General features: G+C 40.7%; 1 protein-coding gene across 1 annotated transcript in view; it reads left to right on the forward strand.

Moving 5' to 3' along the window:
• The window catches only part of il1rapl1a (interleukin 1 receptor accessory protein-like 1a), a 187,501-nt gene that overhangs the window by 163,067 nt on the left and 8,311 nt on the right, over window positions 1-16,123 (forward strand). Inside the window, exons 7-8 of the mRNA XM_028591960.1 lie at window positions 10,575-10,707; window positions 15,369-15,514. Of these exons, the coding sequence (XP_028447761.1) occupies window positions 10,575-10,707; window positions 15,369-15,514 (279 nt within the window). The remainder of the gene's footprint in view (window positions 1-10,574; window positions 10,708-15,368; window positions 15,515-16,123) is intronic.

The raw sequence follows: 16,123 nt of genomic DNA on the forward strand, positions 1-16,123 counted from the left end.
ATGTGTGTTTTGGCTCTCCTCCAATAAGAGTCGACTTTGATTGCTGCTTGCCCAAAGCCACAGAGGTCCTAATGTGGCACAGTACCTGTCTTTACTGTATTTTCTGGTCCTGACGAAGCCCGCAGAGCTGCTCCAACCCAGCACAGTAGGTGTTGTCATGGTAACCTGCAGGCAACTATAGAGAAGGAGCGTTAACAGACAGATTTGGACTTTTCTGAGCTCAACACCACACTCCTGATACAACCATAAAACAGTAAAAACACACGCCCCCACTGAGAGATGAGTATAGACGAGATGTCTTGATCTTATTTACTTAATCTCAAAGGGATGTTGTTGATGCTGACTAGCGTCGTCGTTCACTGTTTTCATCAATGCTCTTTTTTTTTTTTAATCACGCTTCTCACTCTCAAAAAAACTGCTCTCACTCTCTTGCCCTTGAACAGATCATGTGGATCAAGTGTGCTACTGTATGATTGTGGGGTGAATCTGAGGCTGCATGTAGTTTACATTAGAGAGCATACAGAAAATGCATGTATTATCATATTATGCAACATGCAGTAGGGACTTTTTTCACTGCCACTTTCCATAGTGATCCATCCATTTTTAACTGCGCAGATGGATGCACCTCCCTGTGCTAAAAACAATCTCAAATATACCACAACGTTTATCAAAGCCACGTGTCTTATTTATTGCTTGTCTTGTTCACTCACTTATCCTTCCTGTGTGCAGAAAAAAGGATTACACAGTACTATGTGCACTTTTTCATGCTTGTTTCACACCTTGTGGGGGAAGAATCATGACTGACAGACTGACTGTATCAGATTCTCCTGTAGAGATAGCCACAGGAAATCTTCACAAACACGTGTCTCTATCTCTCTCTCTCTCTCTCTCTCTCTCTCTCTCTCTCTCTCTCTCTCTCTCTCTTGCTCACACACTCTCTCTCTCTCTCTCTCTCTCTCTCTCTCTCTCTCTCTCTCTCTCTCTCTCTCTCTCTCAGACACAGTACATATGCACACACAAACGCTTTCTGCTTGGCCATTTTAATTAATGCTTAAAATACCCAAACTCTCAAATTACAGTCTCTGGCAAAAGCAGGGCTGTAGGATTAGGCTGTTTTGTGTGAAAGCCTTGTACATTAACTCCACTTCACATGAAGGGTTAGATGGCAATAATATTTATGTTGACTGTTCTCTAATTCTTGAGTTTATAGCCCTCCTTAAAATCTCATTTGATAAACTCAAAACTAAAAAAATGGCTGCTTTAACTTCTCATATGTTGACATTTAAGGAATATGAGGATTTTCTTCTGAATTACATCAATACGTTACTGCCAGCTAAATGTCATAGGTTGCTCATGCTTGTACCGTTTTGGTCTCCCAATCAAGCCTCAACCAAAGCAATAAAGACGGCAAGTAACTGGCTGCCATTGTAGTGTCAAGAATGTCTGCGATAAAAGGAGAGAAATGTATAACTTTAGAGCGCTTTATTCTGTTCTTATTGATGTAATGGCTCAATTGCAACAACCAGCACAAAGTGATCGTGATGCCGGAGTAAAAACAATTTTTTTTCACTGTCTACTGTGCAAACTTTTTATATTCCGCGTATCCCCAGGCTCTCCTGCATTTTATGGTTGGTAAAAAGTATTGAGTTTAACTGGGATGATGTGGTTATTTAGCAGCAACCCCCTTGTGCATGATTTCATCACAGCAACTCCAACTTATCATTTACTTAAAGGTCCAATGTGTAGGAATTTCTCCCATCTATCGTTGAGATCATATAGCGCAATCAACTCTCAATCAACAAGTTTGTGAACGGGCAACACAGACTTTGATAATGAACAACTAATCACGTTACACACTGGACCTTTAATGGCACTGTGTTTTGGTGCCACACTTTTCAAATTATATGATATAGTTTTATCAGCTCAAATGGAATTAGGAAGCACATATGATGTGTGATGAAAATTTCCAAAATGAGTGACATTTCAATAAAGCTGAATAGATACCTTTCTTTGTTTTGTTTTACAAAATACTAACACCTCAACTTGCTTGGTTTACATGGAACTTCAAACTCACTGTGCCTTTCCTCCCACCTGCACAGGGCAAGAAAATCAAACAAATGTGCAAAGTGCACTTCAGAGTCAAGAAAACACCAACATGTGGTCTCGCTTCTTGTGCCAGACTTCGCACTGCCTTGAAAACATAGCACTAAGAGAACATTGGGTTGTGATGAAGACAAGAGTGTGTTATGAAACATCAAACACACTCTGACTATGACTTATTCAACAAGCACTCCGGATTGTTGCTTATTCTACAAATAAAATATGGTGGTGGTTGTCACACGCAAAGAAACACATAATCCAACTCTGCTCCAAGCAGTGACATGTGAAAGACAACGGGTCTATTCAGTGGATTCTAGGAGAATGAGATGAGACAAAAAACACAGAAATGACATTGACGTGCATCTGTGCGTCTGCTCATTTATAATCATGTTTGTATGCGCATTGTTTTATATTTTCATTTTTTTCTGCCTGTCTGTTCATTCATCTGTCCTTCTGTCTACATATCTGTCAATCTCACTGTGTGCACTGTGCATCTGTGCTGAATTTGGACAGCATCTGCAGAGCGTTTTCTGTGCAAGGTTTGTTTTCCTCTCCTCTGGCTTGAAAAGTATTCCTCTGTCTGAATCTGAGTGCCTGCTCTGTGAAGCCTAATTATCCCAAATACTGTGAAATCAGCTAAACACGCACCAAGGGCTGATGCAAATCAAATTCATGACCTCCTGTAGCACAAGTCATTTTATAGTCTCTCTAAATGCGATCACCATTCTAGATCTCTCACGAGTCACTCTCATTCATTCATCTGGCAACATAATAAAGAAAGCCAATGTATGTATTTTGTGTTCATGTATTTTGTAAATGAGGGCACTTTTATGGTTCCTTTGAAAGGCATGATGTGGTTTTCTGTTTATATCCATATTTGACATGAATGCACTTATTGTAAGAGCATTCGAAAAGCACGTAAGCGTCAAATGAATGCATTGGTGAATAAATGGTATTAAAAGCTGTGCGTGCTTGTAGCTGAACAGATCATTATTTTAAAGAGTATCTTCAGTCTGAAAAGCAGTGTTTCTCTGCCCTATCTGGTTGAAAGTCTGGAGCACCTTTGACCACACCTGACCGCAAAGTCAGTGTACTGACACATTGTGCAGTAGACTGTGACATCACTGCAACAAGGTGAGTATTTGCTGTTAACCACAAAAAATGTTTTACCCCTGCAGTTAGTTGCTCTTTAAAGGCAAAAAGCGAATAAGCGTATCTCCCAAGTTAGATGAGAAGATCGATACTGCTCACATTCCTATACGCAAAATAAGAAGCTATAGCCAGAAGCCGGGTAGTTTAGCTTAGCATAAAAACTTGATAGCCTGGCTCTGTCCAAAGGTAACAAAATCTGCACCTGCAATGCTCACATATTAACACATTATATGTTTGTTTAACGTGTGGATCAGCCAAAGTTGTGGTAAGTAAATTTTACTGGAGGTTATGCATGGGATTATTTAATTCCTGGCTAACTCACAGTGATGACAAGACTCCAGGAAGTCACTGCGCCCCAAACAAACGAGATATACGGTGTGACCTAGACCTAGACTTTGACCGCACTTGTGTGACTCATGAAGTTATGTTACTAAATGCTTACAAAATAATTATTTTTGGAAATCCTGAGGTTTACTAGCCAGTACAGTATTACAGTACTATCACATAAATATTTGTCTTGGAATATGGATACTCCCATTTCAGCTTTTTAGACAGACCAATGAAAGAAAGACAGGGGTACAGAGGCTATATTACAATAAGGATGGGACTTGGCACTCTGTACAACTTAACCTTGACTGCATATCCAGCTATAATTAGGTTCAAGAGGTATCCTTTTAAATGATATTGTCTTTCACTAAGTATTCATCATGTAGCTTGTGGTGGACCAGAGTTGTAATCAGTCTGTGTGGAAGTCGGTCAAAGAGACGCTGGGCAGAAATAAAAGAAAGAGTGGATCTGAATCTCATTTCCATCAGGCGCTGTGACCAACTATCAGCTGCGGGGAGGATGTCAATCACTCTGATTACGTGGCTATGTTCCACACCCACGCATGCGTGAAGGCAGAAACAACACACAAAGACGTGCACATATAAAGAAACACACACTCATAAAAACAATTGATCATGCTCTTGTGCTGCACAAGGCACGCAGTCAGTCAGCAGGGGATATTTTTCACACCAAATCTTGCCAAGTCTTGTAATGGCACATTTACTGTATGTGAAATTTCAAAAGAATTGCAATGATAGACTTGAATTTTTTGAGTTTTTGTAATTGTAGCACAATAATCACCAAAGAGAGGGCCAAGGAGGTGCCTATTGAATGTAAATGTAGACCAATATTGCTGGCAGCCTATAAAATGTTTTTTTGCCAGGGCTTGTTTTGTTAACAGTGTATTAAAGGCATCTTGTGTCCACATATCTTTGCTTTCTATTGTGAAAAATAAAACATATTGATAATATCACGACAGAATTTAAATTATACCCATTAAATTCATCCAACTCAAACTTAGATTTGGAGGCAGTGTGTGTGAGCATTTGCACTGGTGGCACATTGAATAACGTCACAGCAGCTGTAGCTTATTAGTTGTTTAGTCAACAGGGTGACATTTTGATGTTATGTTTTTCACTAAATGGAACTAGTGGGGTTTTGTCTACAGAAATGACTTGTGAGGTAAGTTGTGTTTCCAGCTGGCCAGTAGCAAATAAAAAAATAAAATTAAACATTATTAATATTACATTTTCAAAATATGTAACTGTAACTGTAGCAGTCAGTACAAGTAATCCTAACAACGTGAAGCTAGCCTCTGAAAAGGACTCGCTCTAATATGAATCTAGTGCTGGAACAGTTCTTTCAGTTTGTTTATGTTCTATTAAAAGCCCCGCTTAAGCCCATGGTCATAATTTAACTTTCTTTGGCTTTCCTCGCCCTATATGATGCTTTTATCTAAAACTTACTGTACTCTTCTTTTAAAATGCATCGGTATGCGCTTTAATTACCCAGGTTTTTAGACGGGTTTCTTCTTTGATCTTGGGCGCCCAAAGTGGTAAATGGATGGACCACATACACACGCTCTCACATCATAAGGATCTATGACAGTCTGCCTAGTCTGGGGTCTGTCTGTGCCCATTACCACCTCACCCATTTAGAAACAATAACATCTCGGTAATAATTCACCCTCAAGATCAGTTATAGTCAACACAGGCACCATTGTGAGTTACCAAGGGTTACAAACTGCTCTGGAAAAATAATAGATCATGATAATAATAATGACACTGCTGTGGGGTTTGACAGCAGGAGAGAACAGATTTAAAAAGCTGCTCCTCCTCCTGTTTCACTTGATAGTGTGTGAATTATTCACCTCATTGTTCAGTCCTGGTTAATAGTCTTCCCACCATCTGCTCAAACTTCAACCGGCTTGACATCATAGTAGTTTGCTAGCTCAGAGGCTAATGACAAAGCCATGCCTAGTCATGGCTAATATTTGTACGTCTTTTTCAACAGCATTGCAAACACAGTGGTTCAAATGTTCTTCAGCCTTAGGATTAAAACAGCATCCATAAGCTGTAATTACATGCTCTATATATACAGTGGGGGAAATAAGTATTTGACCCCTTGCTGATTTTGCAGGTTTGCCCACTTACAAAGAATGCAAAAATCTACAATTTTAATCATATGTACATTCTAACAGTGAAAGACAGAATCCCAAAGAAAATTCCAGAAAATCCTGGACAAACAGCATGTTAATATTTTGTAGAAAAGCCATTATTGGCCAGCACAGATGTCAAACGGTTTTTATAGTTGGTGACAAGGTTTGTGCACATTTCGGCAGGGATGTTGGCCCACTCCTCCCTGCAGACAGCCTCCAAATCATTCAGGTTCCGAGGTTGTCGCCTGGCAACTCGAATTTTAAGCTCCCTCCAAAGATTTTCAATCGGATTCAGGTCTGGAGACTGGCTAGGCCACTCCAGAACCTTGATGTGCTTCTTCTTCAGCCACTCTTTTGTTGCTTTGGCGGTGTGCTTAGGGTCGTTGTCGTGCTGAAACACCCATCCTCGACCCATCTTCAGCTCTCTCACTGAGGGAAGGAGATGTCGGTCCAGAATTCCACGATACATGGCCCCGTCCATCCTCCCTCAATACGATGGAGTTGTCCCGTCCCCTTGGCTGAAAAGCACCCCCAAAGCATGATGTTGCCACCACCATGCTTGACGGTGGGGATGGTGTTCTTTGGGTTGTACTCGGTGTTCTTTGCCCTCCAAACACGACGAGTTGAGTTGAGGCCAAAAAGTTCTATTTTGGTCTCATCTGACCACATCACCTTCTTCCAGGCCTCTTCTGAGTCGTCCAGGTGGTGAATGGCGAACTTCATGCGGGCCTGTACATGTTTCTTCTTGAGCAGGGGGACCTTGCGTGCGCTGCAGGATTTCAATCCATGACGGCGTGTGTGTTACCAACCGTTTCTTTTGTAACTGTGGTCCCAGCTGCCTTCAGTTGATTCATCAGTTCCCCCTTGTGGTTTTGGGATGATTCCTCACCGTTCGCATGATCAGGGACACCCCACGAGGCAAGATCTTGTGTGGAGGCCCAGACCGAGGGAGGTTGGCGGTGGTGTGGTGCTTCTTCCATTTCCTGATAACTGCACCGACAGTTGATCTTTTCTCTCCAAGTTGCTTTCCGATTCTCTTGTAGCCCATCCCAGCCTTGTGCAGATCAACAATCTTGTCCCTGATGTCCGTAGAAAGCTCTTTGGTCTTGCCCATGGTGGTGATGTTGGATGCTGGTTGTTTGGGTGTTGACAGGTGTCTTTTATACAGGTAACGAGGTGAGGCAGGTGTATTTGATGTAGATAATTGGTTCGGATTGGGGCTGTGTCTTAAAGAAAGACTAACTGGCTTGTAGGAGCCAGAATACTTGCTGTTTGTCCAGGGGGGTCAAATACTTGTTTTTCCTCATCAGATGGTTATCAATTTTAATAAATTCATATGATGTGATTTTCTGGAATTTTCTTTGGGATTCTGTCTTTCACTGTTAGAATGTACATATGATTAAAATTGTAGATTTTTGCATTCTTTGTAAGTGGGCAAACCTGCAAAATCAGCAAGGGGTCAAATACTTATTTCCCCCACTGTATATATAGAGCATGTAATTACAGCTTATGGATGCTGTTTTAATCCTAAGGCTGAAGAACATTTGAACCACTGTGTTTGCAATGCTGTTGAAAAAGACGTACAAATATTAGCCATGACTAGGCATGGCTTTGTCATTAGCCTCTGCGCTAGCAAACTACTATGATGTCAAGCCTGCATTCTTTGTAAGTGGGCAAACCTGCAAAATCAGCAAGGGGTCAAATACTTATTTCCCCCACTGTATATATATATGTGTGTGTTATGTCAAATGGTTTTATTTCAACTGTACACTGGAATGTTCTGGTAATAAAGAAATTGCTCAAGAGCAAGGTGAAGGTACATTTAGCATAGGTGGAGGACATGATGTGACCATGGATATATGGATAATATTGCCGTAAATAGTGTAGCAGTCAGCCTTGCTGCTTGAATGGCTTACATGGTCTTTGTTTTGTAAATGGACAATGGAACTATATGTTATAAAAAGTCAAACATTTTGTCCTTGGGAACAGCAGTTTCAATTTCAACACCAGGTCCAAATGCATTCCTCTTCATTCATTCATTCATTCATTCATTCATTTTGAGATTAAACTTTCAATCTCAACGTTGAAGCCAACAAAGAAAGTCCTCAAAAGTGCTCAGAGAAATGGATATTTGAACATCTACAAATCCATGACAACTGGGCAAACTCCATTTGCTGATGAAGATTGTGTGATACGATAGAAAGCTTTAAGACAGCTAATAATATAATATATGTACTTTATATATATTATAATATAAATACTTTTAAATCTTGATCACAGCCTAGAAAAGCTAGTTTTATGTGTGACATCATCTTAGTTTTAAAGTCTATGGGGCGAGCAGGCAGGGCTAAAGAAAGACACACTTATTCATGGGGCATGGGTCAAAATTTGAAATGACAAAATCATTTTTGGTGTATACGCAGTGGTAGCAACTGTTATGAATGAATGCTCACCATTTTGCAACACAACATCCATCGTATTGCATCCATGAATATGATGGTGATGTTAATGCCGCCCACTGATGTTTGTAGCGGTAGAAGAAGTAACAAAAGTTGCTGTGAAGGAGTTTTGGGTAGTGCTGCACTAGGATTAGAATAAGACAGCATGAGGCCTTCAACAATTTCCTGTGATTCCCAGGGAGCTCAGTGGAGACTTCCTCTCCAGGCAGAGGCTGCCAGCTGCATGACATTCCTAGTTTGCAATTGATCTGTGGGATAAACTAACAGCATGTGAGAGATTTATAAAACAAAGGAAAATAGAAATGCTGAATCAGTCTCACACATAGAGACACAGTTGTGCAATATGTACTTTGCACGGTGTGATTACTTTGCACATTTGCTACACAAATTATCAAGTGTGACTATATAGTTAAGTATCGCTGCACCGAAACCACCTGTGTATGTGTGCATGTGTGTGTAATCACATGCAGGAGGTTCCTGTTTTGCAGGTACAGCGTGTAGCCTTTGTAGAGCCCAGCTGTGCACAAATACCAAGCTGAGAGTGGCTGTTGAACTTTGAAAATGTCAGCCACTGCTCCACACAGACAATACCATCGGACCATTCCTAGGTGTCGTCCCATCCTCCTTCCCTGCACCCCTTAAAACTTTCCTTGTGCTGAGAGTGACCTACTGAAATCTTTTGAAGCTGTATCTGGGTTGTGAACAGGGGAAGCACAGAGGATACATGCCATTAGTTCAAACATACAAAGAGTGTGTTTCAAAAAGAACGTTGCTAGTTCTTCCCTGAAGACGTGTTCCACTGGTCACAGCTCAGGCAGTGGAACTGGGTCAAAGATCATCCTCAAAAAGTAAAATGTAATGCATTGTAATAGAACTCAAGCATTTTGTTTTGACTGTATAAAAGAAGATTTGACTCAAACATAGTTATTTTTTAGGCTCTGGCTATGCACATACAGTAACACTAATGCTTGCCTGCACTAGACTGTTGGGAGCTGTCCATGGTGCTGTCACATGCAAAGCAGGATTAATGTATACATACCTAATACCAGTACAGTTTACATTGCTTTCCTGCTCATAACTCCTGCTGTGAAACAGGGAAAAGCGTCTCCTTCAACCCCCTCCCTGCAATGCCTTTCTCCCATTGCTTTTCAAATCACATGCCTCGGAGCCAGACACAGCATTGGCTCTCCCAAAAGGAGAGTGTTCTCCACCATACAGTTTACGGTATGTGCTGCATGATGAGCCTCCCTCATCTGTGTGGTTTCCTGAGAAGCAGCAGTATGGGGTTGCTGCACCCCAGGCTTTTTCAGAATGCCACTTCAGAGCGATGCAAAATAAACGTGCCAGTATATGCCGAAAGCGCTCTATCTTTATGCTCATAAGCCTAATACATGCATAGTTCATGGACACTGAAGGTCTTTCCTGAGTGGGGGAAAAAGAAGCCTCTTTAAGCCAACTTTAATCAGCTCACACCAGTGTTACATGTAACATGTACATTTTTCACTTTTTACCACTAGCTCATCAATTATTTTGAATCTCTTTCTCAAATAGCACAATAATATCACCAGACTTAAAGAGAAACTTTTCTGTAATTGGTGCATGAAGTATCACCTTTTTATTCCGGCTGGATACTTGCACTCTCTGTTGAACCAAAGAAATAATCCATCAATTCACGGAAGAAAGACCCCATTAGCTCCTCTGTGACAATCACAACTTCTTTCACACATCAACTCTCAGCAAACTGCAGTTGTTGACTCCTGACCTTCCTTCATACCCAGCAGCAGCTATAATAATAATGATAATAATAATAATAATTTCTAAAAAAAATAATGTTATGTCAGCCCCCTTTCACTTCCTTTTCACGGACACATAGTCTCAAGGGGGGATTTTAGGAAGCTCTGGAGTGCCCTCATGTGTTCATTACTGTTTACTTGCAGATCTGTATACTGTATGTGTGTGCTTTTGGCATAAGCAAATCAAAACATGTCTTGAGATTTTTCTCTGTGTTAAAGGAATGACTGTCTGTTTTAATCACAGCTGTACATCACCCGAGGTTTGTTGAGTGTCTAGCTTACATCTTCTCTCATGCAACCAGAATAGAATTTTGTAGGATATGTGCGTGTGCGTATGTGAGTGCAAGCACGATTGTGCGCTAGCATAGGTGTGTATGAGGCACACATTACAAAGACTTGAGAATGTACACGTCACCAACAAAATTACTTTTTCTGTTGATTTCACTGGCTTTGAAGGGACAGATATGATATGATATGATATGATATGGTACAATATTTTTTGGGCCATGCATATTAAAACCAACACTTTTTAACAAGCCAGCAGGACAATTAAGCATGACCGCATGTCATCTCCTGTCTTTGCAGGAAGTGCTTTGAACCTGACTTGCCGGGCGTTTTTCGGCTACAGTGGTGACGTCAGCCCACTCATCTACTGGATGAAGGGGGAGAAGTTCATAGAGGACTTGGATGAAGAGAGAATCCAGGAAAGCGACATCAAGTAAGCAACACAAATTAATAGCAGATGTAGATAAACGCACTGTAAAATATGAAAGAATGATACCAATAGCTTTGCATGTTTTAGCCCATTAACTCCAAATTGCATACACTAAACCAACCATTTTACTTAGATTCACTTGCTGCCTTCCAAGCAGCTGTTGGTTTCCATTAAGTTTGCTATGGTATGAACATCATGCAGAGACTTGAAGCTTGTTTTAAATCAATCATTCATTTTGTCACTTTTTTTTCTTCTTTACTGTGTTACTGTCCTGTGGAAATGAAATAGCAAGCAGGCGGAAACAGAATAACTCATAATATTCTACATTGTGCACAGTAACAATATAACTGCATACATCACATACATAGCAAGATAATCATCTATTATATATCACAATAGCTGTGTGAGTGAAGATGGAACACACACACCGAAAAACGGGGAAATCATATTTCAACTACAGGATTAATACTATTTATTAACTGCATTATGAAGTGTTTTATCTTCACATATTTAATTTGAGACATTAAACACAGTACAAGCTCAGAATTCTGAATATTGTTGCTTCAATATGGCTATATACTGTATCATCTCAACATACTACAATATTGGTGCCAGTGTATTGTATTGTACCGCAGTTTCATATTGATTATTTGTCCCATGCCTCATTACATTTACCAACCATGCTGTCGAAAAGTCAAGCCACAAGACAAAAAAAAACTGCAAACCTGAACATTGAGGAAAGCAAACTGTGAGGTTTTCTTGTTTCTTGCATTAAAAACTTTGTTGATCTGCAGCTGACTCAAGTTAGGGACGTTGGAGTGTCTTGAGTGCTACAACAAAGAGAGTTTTTAAACCAGTCCTTGTGTGCAGCTGCATTACCAGCTCTGTCAAAAATATGAAAATAAGTACAGGTGATAAATTGTGTCTTGATGGATTATCTAATGCAAGCAAGTTTCAAGTCTCTGCAAAATGTTTTCATACTGAAATTAGCTGGTAGCTATTACAGTTGTTATGTAGAGTTCAGTACTGTCCTTTAAGTTCATGAACTATTCTCCGTTATCTGTGATGGCTGATGGTCTAATTCTCTTGCTCTCTTTTTTATTTTCAGAAGATAAAATATGTTGTGCAGTCAATTTGTGAAATGGTAATATTGTATTAAATAGGTTATACATGGAACTAAAACAGAAATATTTGCTTAAAAAACTGAAACCTGTCATTAAGGAAAACATCCCTTGCTCTATGCAACGTATTCTCATACAATGGTTAGTATGACATCTTACGAAACGTAATGTCCAGCAACGCGGGCGATCAGTGCGCCTGTGTAAGCCCCTGCAGTGCAGAACCTGTTCAGGCAACAAAACTAATTGGACTTGTGCTTTGTGTTGAAATAAGTATATTTGTTACGTAACTACTGTGTAAGTTGCGTAACAGAGTAAGTTAAAATAAGTAAATGTTGACTTTTGCTTCCTCCTTAGACGCAGCCCTGCATGCCTGGCTCATGATGACGTGGGTTATATATAAAGTTAAATAGTGCATTACTCTCTGTAGGTATAGCTACAAACAAGTACTGCAAGACTAGAGTTAGTGTATTCTCTTAAAATGAAAAGAAAAAGGAAGTCTGAAGTTTTATCAATAAATCTGGGAAGAATTCATGTCAATTTTATCAACAGTATTAGAAAGTAGGCCCGTCACACCATTTAATTCCTTACATGGAAAACAATTAGTTTTTCCTCTGTCTAACCATTTCTTTCCATAACAAGCATTTTTCCTTTAAATTTCTGTTTATCAGCTGCAGAACAGGAGGCACAAATGCTGTTTTGTACTCCAGCACTACATTGTGAATGTAGTCCTGCCTGTCCATGTCCTGCTTTCTCTCCACATACATGTTGTGTAAGACATGTTGTGATGAATGTGCTAAATGTTGAACACATCTTTAAAAAGCAGATTCTAACTTGCCCTTTCTTTCCGTCTCCTTTCAGTGTAACATTGTAAAATTTCAGGGCTCTGAGACATTTAAAACAAGCCCATTTCCATGTTTCTCCCTCCTAGTGGTGTTACACATTTAAACAAGTCTGTTCCCTGGTCTGTGTGCATGTTTCCCATTAGGGCTGTTTGGAGAGGCTGCAGCTCTGGGGAGACAGCCCTGTCACATGGTTAACAACCGCCATTTTTCACACCGCCGCCACTATCGCTATCTCCCTCACTGCATCCACCTATGGCGGGATGCAGATGGGCCACGGGAAGCTGAGGAGGAGGGGTTAGGAGGGGAAGAGAAGGAGAGGTAGAGAAAAAGAGAGGGAGCAGATGGGGAAGAAGTGGAAAGAGTAAGAAATATGGTAGAAGTCACATAGGAGGAAAGTAAAGAAGACGTGTGAGTTTGCTTGTGCACTGATATGAACATGTCGCAGAAACAAATCTCATTTTAACCACCAACGCTGCTCTCCTGTGAGTCTTTTTCTCTGTCTCTCTCTTTGTCCATTACTTCCTGACACTAGGATGCCCCCACTCACTGGCTAAGGGGGTTATCTTTTCAATAATTAATACAGAGATTTCATGCAGTGGATCAATAATGTATTTGATCATCCACTCTCTGTTGCTGATGCTGCCACCCTAAGCTTTTTCACATCCACACCCAGTGCCTTGGTTTTACTTCCACGCAGTCAGACAGACATATGGACCAGGCAAAGGTGGGGAGCAATGGAGAGTAAGGATAGGAGAAACTAGACATGAGCAAATCTCTGCTTACCCTGCAGCCCAGCCGTCTCCCTTTTAGATTATACAGTGGCCATGTTTCTAAGGGTTACCTCTCTTCTTCAGGCTGGCACCTACACACTTTATTACTAATGCATCAGCAGCCAAACTTGAGCTAAGAGACAAGTACTCAAACCTTTGGGCTCAGAGCTTCTGCAGGCATTTATTTACCTAACTCTGAGCATATTGATTCAGACTAGTTCATTTCTAAGGTAACCCAAGCCCATAAATTCTCATTTGCGCCACCAGGACAGGGCAGTTGTAGTTATCATAGCACGGATGACTAGACATTAGCATAGCATGCAGAGATTAATAAATTAGCTTAACAAATCTGGCTCAGCATGTTAAAGAAGGGGATCAATATGTTATTGACCCAATTCAGTTGGTGTTTTTGCAGGTGTACGTTGAATTGAATGTATAAAAGGAATGAATAAGTTGCAAACATGAGGAAGGCAGAGAATATTGGAAAGAAAAAGTGCCTGGAGCAGCCATAGTTTAGAAATGTGTTCACAATTTACTCATTCGGGTAACTCTATATTGATAAACATAAACACCCAGAAGAACAGTAGAGTATTTTACAACGATTTACATGGAATTCTACAAATCTGACACCAATGTAAGAGCATCTTGGAGTAGATGCAGCTCTACACAGTCTGGTATAGTCCAAAATCTTCAGCCCAGCTCATATGGCTGCCATCCGTATTTCTGCACTTGACCTGGACCGTCTTGTCCACCTACTGTAACTTAATCTGCTCATCATCTCCATTTTAAACTTGGCTTGAACAGCACCTCATATGGTGTGATAATCTGAAACTGGAGGCTTCAAAGTAGCCACCACTCCCTGGAGAGACAATTATTCCCGTGCCTACTTCTCCCAGCGCCCCAGCCCCCCAACCCAATTGCACAACAAACTCAACTGAAGCTACAAATATCATCAGCACTGCCTCAGCCTCTCTATGCAAAGCCCATGATACACTTTCAATTACTGATGCCAAATCTCCCCAACAAGCTGTCCTTATGTGCAGTTTATTGGCTAGTAGGCGAGAGAGAAGAGAGAAGCTTGAGAGTCATTATCCCCCTACACACTCAAACACACACACTCTCTCTCTCTCTCACACACACACACACACACACACACACACACACACACACACACACACACACACACTTTCCTCATCCCACTCCTCCTTCTCAACACAGCCGTTAACACATACAGTAGATGATACATGCTCACAAACACACACACATACACACACACATGCAAACAGATCTCTTTCTCATTTGCACTGTTTCCTCCAAAGTGTAATTTTTGCTGAGGGTGCTGCAAAAGTGGGCTAAGTAGTGTGTCTGAGGTATGAGGGAGCATTATCTCCCCATTCTCTCCTTCATCAGGCTCAACCAGCCCAGCGGGGGACACTCATTTACTTTATGGAATATTACTTTCTCTCCTTCTCTCCGTTACCATGGCAGCCGCTATAAAAAGATTTTCTTCTGATCGCCATTATTTGATTTCACCCCCCGCACACTCTGAGGAAGAACCCTTATTGATTTTCATTTCTCATATGTTTCGAGTGCAGAGAAAAGAAATGAACATACCTTGAAGTACTTACAGTAACACGAGAAGGGCTTCATCGAGATACAGTTGTACTGAAACAAGCTGCTCACGGGCATTTTATGGCTTAACCGTTGGGAATTAGAACATAATGTGTTCTGTGTTTGCTGTACTCTGGATCACAACTCTTAAAGCCCTATATCACATAAATGCTGCTTGCCATCACATTCACTTTCACTAATTACATGTTCTTGTACATAAGCAAGGATCAGAGGTACTTGATTCAACCGGGAAAAGCCACTTCTCTACTAGTGCTGCAGAGAAGCATTGCTGAGTACGTTTTCGTTTGTTTGTCTTGCAGGATTGTCAAGGAGCATCTTGGGGAGCAGGAAGTGGCCATTTCCTTGACTATTGACTCCTTGGAGGAGGAGGACCTGGGAAATTATTCCTGTTATGTGGAAAATGGTAACGGCCGTCGCCATGCTACCATCCAGCTCTTCAGGCGGGGTAAGGGCTTTTTGAAGTTTCCAACTGAAACCTTGAGGAGCTTTAACCCCTTAACATCCAGTTTTTGCATTTCATTTCCCTGTCAGTGGCTTTAAGGTTGGAAAATGCATCTTATTCCACACTGTCTGACACTATCATACATATTCTGTATCAGCTTGTTCCAACTACCATGAAAGCTATATGATGAATGAGATATTTAAAGTCTGGCTGCACCATTTCATCAAATGGAAATATTCTAGATGTCTTGTGCATGTCATTTTATACATATTTTCCCAAACGTCAGTCAGACATATTTGGTATCTTTGGAAACTCTAGGATCTAAACTAGGACATCAAAACAAAATTCTGTGTGTTGTGATCAAAAGTTGGCTGCACAGCATTCTGCTTATTTTAGGTTAAAGGGATTAAAGCTGCTCTAATCAATATTTTTATAGTAATAATGAAAGGGGTCATTTGCAGAGACAAACCCACAGAGAATTATCACCTGAGAACGTTTCAGCTCAACAATTTTGCTTGCTTGCTTTGATTGACTCCCATTGCTGTCATTAGTGTCGTTTCCAGACACAGCAAGCAGCTGTTTCAGTGGTGAAAGCTCAATAAATAAACCCAT

This window comes from Perca flavescens, chromosome 11 (assembly GCF_004354835.1).
Source record: "Perca flavescens isolate YP-PL-M2 chromosome 11, PFLA_1.0, whole genome shotgun sequence".
Classification (NCBI taxonomy): Eukaryota; Metazoa; Chordata; class Actinopteri; order Perciformes; family Percidae; genus Perca; species Perca flavescens.